Source organism: Triticum dicoccoides, chromosome 6B, assembly GCF_002162155.2.
Source record: "Triticum dicoccoides isolate Atlit2015 ecotype Zavitan chromosome 6B, WEW_v2.0, whole genome shotgun sequence".
NCBI classification, from domain to species: Eukaryota; Viridiplantae; Streptophyta; class Magnoliopsida; order Poales; family Poaceae; genus Triticum; species Triticum dicoccoides.
This window is the reverse complement of record NC_041391.1, coordinates 78,960,865-78,968,593: the sequence shown is the minus strand read 5'-3', so window position 1 is coordinate 78,968,593 and position 7,729 is coordinate 78,960,865. Positions and strand designations below refer to the sequence as shown.

Below are 7,729 nucleotides of genomic sequence, written 5' to 3'. Positions count from 1 at the left end.
GTTATATTTCCCTTCAACATCCTGGGGCACTTGAATTTGCTGAAACTGGCAAGACTTGCTGAGTCATATCATCGTAGCACCCGAGTCTTAAGATGACTAAAGGAGTTGTCTTGAGATTCTCCGTGCTTGACCATAGCAGAAGGTATATATCATTGGTTTGATAACGCGATGTAAATCCACAGAAGGTTGAGGTGACTGCGGTGGGTTATAAATGTCCCGTATGAGCCGTGTCAGCAACTCGGCCAATGGTTCCTTCCAACTGGCTATTAGAAATTTAACTTAGTTGTAGTGGCAACGATTTGTGCGCATGTTCATTGATCCATCCAGTGCAGACGGCGGTTGATGATAATTTGCCTCCAATTTGTTGAAAGAAAACCGGCTACCCAAGCAGTGACTTGCTCATACTCAATAAACAGCTCATCCGGACAGGTGCGGCCCAGTGGGTTGATGTAGACCAGGCCGCAATAGATGGGCGGAAGAGACGATCGCGGCATCAGAGGTGGCTCAGACAGATGAATCAGCCGCGGTGTTGTAAGCCGGCACGGACGGGTGAGTTAATTGCAGGCCTAATAAACCGTGCACACAGGCGAGTCAGCCATGTTGTATTGATGTAGTGAGGGCGGCGACTTGCACATGTATCCGTCGAGCAGTATGGCATGGACGAGCATTAGTGCAAAAATAATGTTGGCGCATGCCCCTTCGCAACACCTTTGTAATGAATAATGGTCCTGCGAAAAAATATCATATACCAGAGTAATTTTTCTCAGATGAGTTAATATAGTTCTGATAAAAAATATAGGAAGGATAGCACCTAATATTTTTTTCTGGATGAACAGGATGCGGGTGTTGGATGATACTCAGACGTAGTTGTCAGACAAAAAGACAAACCGTCTAGATGTACGTCTACATGATGTAGCACTAGCCACAAGAGGCCTTCCTTTTTTTTATTCTTCAAGGAATACTCTCTGTTTTGACCAGATGATTTTCTCTCCTGTCAATCGTTGGCTCCAGATGACACGCGTCCAGGTGGGGCTTGCTCACTAGAAGCCTTATCTTCTTAGCTCCAGCGAGAGCCACTCCTCCCAGCACTATTTCCATGGCAGATTATCTTCGCCTGTATCCCTATCGATTCTTCTCGTCCCGTAGCTCTCGCCTCCTACTGCTATCTCTGCCATGGCCCATGGACGCGCCCAAAAGCTGCTGCCGAAGCTCCACGCGTTGGTGCCACTCACCGGCCGGCATGGCCGCGGGAAGAACGGGGCCGCAGCAGCGGCTGAAGCGGCGGTCGAGGCATGGTCGGCACAACCCGGAGGCGACACGCAGGCGGCTCTGAGGCACGGCCGCGGGCCGATGAAGTGGAGATGACGCCGATGGGGAGAGGCCGCAGCGGAGGCTCAGGTAGACGGCTGCCCACGGGCCGGGACGGCGGAAGAATCAGCAGCGGAGGCAAGGCCGGGGCTTTTCGACGACGGGGCCAGCTCAAGACGCAAGGCAACAGCGGTGGCCAGCCTGTGGATCGGCGATACAGGGCCACGGGGGCGAGCTCCGGTGGTGGCGGCTCATCGGAAGGGGCGGTTCGAGGCCGGGGATTCAGCGAGACACGGCTCCGGCGGGTCAGTGGCGCGGCGCCGGAGATGCAGTTGTAACGCTCCGGATACAACTTTTCATATTCGTAACTCCAACTCTTGCCTTTTCCGGAGATGCGATATGATATTTTCTCCGTGGTTGGGTTTTTGTCTTTTGTTTTGCATTTTGTTCATGTCTTGCATTTTATCTCATAGCATCATGCGCATTGCGTCTGCATGTTTTCATAAAATGTGCATCCGTTGTTAGTTGCCGCGTCACCCCTGCTTGTGTTGACTGTTCCGAGACTAATCGGGTTTTTGCTTCCCTCTTGACCGTGACCACCTAACCTCTCATGCCCACCCTCTCTGCTCAGCCACCAACCCCTTTGCGCGTGTCCGAAACTGCCCCAAACCCGACCCGCTCAGTCATCATCGATGGGTCCGGATCATCTCCAATCATCCCCTAAATATCTTCGGTTTCTTATTTGTTTTCCCTAGCCTATTCTTCTGACCGTCGGATCTAAATCGATGAGTCCCTAAACCTTTCTCCTCTGTCTATAAATAGACCACCTACCTACCTAACCCTAGAATTTAGGAGCCTTGTCCCATCCACCAAATCCCCTCAGCCGCCGCCGCCAGTTCTCTTCCACCTCGGGATCTTCCCCGATCCACTGCCAGCCACCACTTCCTCCTTCGTTTTCAGCACCACCCCAACCGGCAGCCTCCACCTCGCCCCGATCCAAATCCACCTCCCCACGCCTCCACTTGATCCCTGGCCATCTCCTGCCCGAGCGATTCCTCCTCCTTGCCTCGCCCGAACCCAAAGAGAGGAGCTCCTTTTCGACCTCCAGCCCGCAGCCGCGTGGAGCTCCTCTGGCGCCCAAGCTGCACCAGAGCCCTGAGCTCCTCCTGCGCCCGCACCTGCAGACCGCCGCCGGACCAGATCCTCGCGCCTCTCTTTCTATTTCCTTCTTCTCCCGGTTCTTCTCATTTCCTTACCTCGCTGCCTCTCTGTTTCTTCAGACGAACAGGAGCTTCAGGAGTCCATGGACGCCCGAACCACCTAGGCCTCGAAGCTCCAGCACCGCCTCTCGTCGCGTGGCCGTCCATGCTCGCGCCAGCCAGATCCGGAGGGCCGTTGCCCTCGCCGTTCCCGCCGTTGCCTCTGCTCCCCGCCTCTGCATCGCGCTGCATCGAGCAGTGCTCGACCCCGCAGCACCCGTTGACCGCGCCCCCTCCACCTCATTCGATCCAGCCGGCCTGCATCCTCTTACACTGACTGGGCCTCAGCCCACTAGGTGAGGCCACCCCCAAGCGCCCCTATCCTGTGCAGCCCGGTAGACCAGATTCGTCCCGGCTACATTTTTTTCCCCTGCTGATGATTTTCCTAATTTCCAATGCATGCATAATTACAGGAATGCCACTGTTTTGGATTGTTAATAACTAAATGTCCATGCATCCAAATGAAACATGTTATATATGTAAAGTGCTTAGAATTTCATGTAGTTTCATAATATCCCACTTTCATCCATGTTTAAAATGTTTAAAATGCTGTTTGTTTAAATTTGCTCAAATAGCATGTTAAAATGATTTATTCCATAACTATTTAATCGTGGCTCCAAATTTAATAAACTATATATGTAAATGGGGTGGAAAAATGCCTAGTTTAACATGGTGCACTTTATTTTCCTATTTAACAACAATAAAATATGTTTTAGGGCAGAACAGTACCAAATTCATAATTTGCATTTGGGTATTTTCCGGAATTGTTGTTTGTTACTTCCGACCTCATTTAAACTTGCCTAGATAGGTAGTTTCATTATGTTTCACCTCTTGCCATGATTAGCAACATTTAATATTGTTGTGTACCTAAACGAGAGCTAACTAAATAGTTGAATGTGGTGTTTCGTTAATATGCAACTCGTTGCATATTGAGCTCCATTTAACTTGTAGTATTGTTTGTTGCACTTTGCCATGCCATGCCTCATTAAACCGGACATGCATCATGCTTGTTTGTGCATCATGCCATGTTTATGCTTGTGCATTTACCATGTTGTTTGTTTCTTTCCGGTATTGCTTCTTAGTTCCGGTAATGTTGCGATTGTGAGGATTCATTCGACTACTCCCGTTCGTCTTCTTCATGGACTCATTCTTCTTCCTTGCGGGATTTCAGGCAAGATGACCGTCGCCTTGGATCTCATTACTATCATTCTATGCTAGTTGCTTCGTTCTATTGCTTTGTCGCGCTACCTATCTCTTGTTGACCAAGCCTCCCAAACTGCCATGTCAGCCTCTAACCTTTTCACCCTTCCTAGCAAACCGTTGCTTGGCTATGTTACCGCTTTGCTCAGCCCCTCTTATAGCGTTGCTAGTTGCAGGTGAAGTTGAAGATTGCTCCATGGTGGATAGGATTATGTTGGGATATTACAATATCTCTTATTTAATTAATGCATCTATATACTTGGTAAAGGATGGAAGGCTCGGCCTTATGCCTGGTGTTTTGTTCCACTCTTGCGGCCCTAGTTTCCGTCATACCGGTGTTATGTTCCCGGATTTTGCGTTCCTTACGCGGTTGGGTGATTTATGGGACCCCCTTGACAGTTCGCTTTGAATAAAACTCCTCCAGCAAGGCCCAACCTTGGTTTTACCATTTGCCTCACCACCACCTACTTTTCTCTTGGGAGTCGCTCTCTCGAGGGTCATATTTATTTAGCCCCCCCCGGGCCAGTGCTTCTCTAAGTGCTGGTCCGAACCAGAGCCCTTTGCAGCGCCCCCTCAGGGAAACTTGAGGTCTGGTTTTAGTTGTACGGATTGCTCATCCGGTGTTGCCCTGAGAACAAGATATGTGCAGCTCCTATTGGGATTGTCGGCGCATCGGGCGATCTTGCTGGTCTTGTTTTACCATTGTCGAAATGCCTTGTAAACCGGGATTCCGAGTCTGATCAGGTCATCCTGGGAGAAGGTATATCCTTCGTTGATCGCGAGAGCTTATCATGGGCTAAGTTGGGACACCCCTGCAGGGTATTATCTTTCGAAAGCCATGCCCGCGGTTATGTGGCAGATGGGAATTTGTTAATGTCCGGTTGTAGATAACTTAACACCAGATACGAATTAAAATGCATCAACCGCGTGTGTAGCCGTGATGGTCTCTTTTCGGCGGAGTCCAGGAGGTGAACACGGTTTTGGGTTATGCTTGACGTAAGTAGGAGTTCAGGATCGCCTCTTGATCATTGCTAGCTTCACGACCATTTCGTTTGCTCTCTTCTCGCTCTTATTTGCGTATGTTAGCCACCATATATGCTTAGTCGCTGCTGCAACCTCACCACTTTACCCCTTCCTTACCCATTAAGCTTTGCTAGTCTTGATACCCATGGTAATGGGATTGCTGAGTCCTCGTGGCTCACACATTACTACAACAACAGTTGCGGGTATAGGTATGCAATGATCTTGACGCGAGAGCGATGTTACTTGTTTTGGAGTTCTTCTTCTGCTTCTTCTTCGATCAGGGGATAGGTTCCAGGTCGGCAGCCTGGGCTAGCAGGGTGGATGTCGTTTGAGTTTCTGTTTGTGTTTCATCCATAGTCGGATGATGCTATTGTGTATGTGTATTGTTGTACGTGTGGCATTGTATGCCTTATGTATGTATCCCTATCTATTATGTAATGTTGATGTAATGATATCCACCTTGCAAAAGCGTCTTCAAGATGCGCTTCTATCCTTGGTGAGACCTTCGAGTTCCTTTAGGATAGGGTCGCATCTTGGGCGTGACAAGTTGGTATCAGATCCTCGATCGACCATAGGAGCCCCCTTGATTGTTGGCTGTTGTTGAGTCTAGAAGAAAACTATTTTGAGTCTTAGGATTATATATATCGGAGAGTAGGATTCTTTTTACTCCTCAGCCCCCTTTGTCGCTCTGGTGAGGACTCTTGACGTAGATGTTTTGACTTTCCTCTTCTCAAATTTCACTAAAAAAAATTAGGATCACGCGGGTATTTTGGGATCGTTCCGATAGTCTTGTGACGAGAACAATGTTCTTGGTGCCTCCTGGCATTTAGGGGTTGTGGCAGTGTCCCGGGGAGTTGAGCTCCGAGGTGTTGTCGTCACAATTTTATCATTGCAGTTCTGGAATACCTGAGTTTTGCCGACATCGAAAATCTCTTTTATGCAGTGGTTGGTGAGATAACCTCGACGCCACCCAGTACTGGGGCGGGAGTTCGGGAGTATTGCCATAGCTCGTATAACGAATGCTTTTCGAAGGTTGAGGTACACGATTTCCAAAGGTTTCTTGGTTATGTGTTGACGGATGGATACAGCTGGATGTAGAGATTGTTAGTTTGAGTGAGATATTATGCTTCCCCTGTATCCCCAACACCTGATTGCATAACCAGAAAGTTTCGGGAGTTTTATAGGTGGGAATTCAAGTAGCTCCTAGAATATCTTTTCGACAGATGCCTGATATGGGATTGGGTAAATCTCTATCATATGTGTTTGTTCTGGCTTATTCTGCAAGACAAATCCTTTGTTTTGTTTTATTTGTGGTATTTGAGTTGCTTCGAAGTCAAATGTTGAATTCATACCTTTCTTAAACGGTGTTCTCATATTGCTATGTGAATACTAATCCTTTTGATCATTGAGGTTGTCATGTTAAGTCTTTTCCAACCGATGCGCTTCTCTTCGAGATGATCCCATCTTTTTCCCCATCCGCAAGATCAATTCTAAGTTTTCTCTATAGTGTTTGTTTCATCCGTCCCCAAGTTGCCTTTGTTTCCCCGCCCTCCCACCCTTTTCTTCAAGGACTCAGATTTCTTAATCAAGTATCCTTTTATTGATGGGAAGTCTCTCCATTCTTTTCCGTCAATGTTCTTACCCGGTGATTATCATTAAGTTGGCCAGGAGTTTCAAGTTCATCATCCTTCGTTCTTTTTTCTTCTCCGGTGGATCCAATTCAAGCTTTCAGTGTTGATCATATTCCTTTCCTCGTGTCAAATGCTTTCTCATGCCGGTGCACCTCTCAATCACTCACCTCTTGCTATTCATTTGTTTCAGAGTGTTGAAGATATCTCAGAAGATTTGTGTTTCCATTCTTAATCCGTTCAAGCTATTTGGAGATTGTTATCTCATTCAAGCCATTTAATTCAACCGATGCAATCTCTCTTTAAAATCATTTCCAACGGTGTTTTCTTTTGAGTGGGCCCTAACCCACAGGTCTTTTCCCAGGATCTTACCTGACTCTTCGAATTATCAGGAGCGATTCTCAAACTCATTTCCAAGTCTGATGTAAGAATGAATTTTCATCAGTCACATGCCTTCTCCAAGGTCGTTTTCAAATTCTTTTCATCTTTGGCTCAACCTTTCCTCTTTTAATTCTCCCGGAGTATCTCAACAATTCATGGTGGTTCTCATCTTCATTCTCGGATTTTGAAGACCAATGAAGAGTTCCTCTTAAATCCTTACCCGTTCTTCCAGAGATTCATGGTTCTAGCTTTATGCCATCCTCTCATAATTGTTTTTGATTGTGACAATTCTTTTCTTACCATCCAGAGCATTTCTTGAGTTGTTTCCTTTTCTTTCCTCCGAAGGCCATCAGGTCATAATTCTTCATTGTCGGCGTGTAGTTATCGTTCTCCAAATCTTACCGGTGAATCATTCAAATATCCTCTAATCAGTTCATGTTCTCTTCGTTCTCATGTACCTAAATCCCTTCAAGTGTCTTCATTCGTTTTCAAATTCTTTCCGGTGAATTGTGCCCTTGCTACTCTCTTTTGCAATTTTTACGGTGGTTCGTTCAAGATTTCACTCCCTTTGTTATCATATCGAATATTTGTTGTTTCCAAATTCCACCGGTGGTTCCATCAATACCTTCTCAAGTTTGCGCTATATCTCTCTTAATCCTTTCTACGGGAATAAGTAGTATGCCAAATCCATTGCTTGTCATCAATTTAATTTGATGAAGGATAAGCATACAATAAATCTTATTCTTATTTCCTCGAGGTGATTCAATTCTTTTCTTCTGGAGATTGGTCATGATAAAGTAATTCTCGGTTCTAGTGTTTCATCTTTTCCTTTTCCGGAGTTCCAAGTTTTCCGCATTATCTCGTCACGAAGTTCCATCTAAATCATTGCAAGGCTTCACCTTGTGTTTTTCAACTTCTTTTTCTTTTTAT

At 46.6% G+C, this 7,729-nt stretch overlaps 1 protein-coding gene across 1 annotated transcript; it reads left to right on the top strand.

Annotated features, from left to right (window-relative positions):
- Positions 1-1,072: 1,072 nt before the first annotated feature.
- Positions 1,073-3,046, top strand: LOC119321968 (collagen alpha-3(VI) chain-like). Its single transcript, XM_037595473.1, has 2 exons — positions 1,073-1,642; positions 2,589-3,046. Exons 1-2 carry the CDS (start codon positions 1,293-1,295, stop codon positions 2,842-2,844), a joined length of 606 nt encoding a protein of 201 aa, XP_037451370.1. The 5' UTR covers positions 1,073-1,292; the 3' UTR covers positions 2,845-3,046.
- Positions 3,047-7,729: the final 4,683 nt, after the last annotated feature.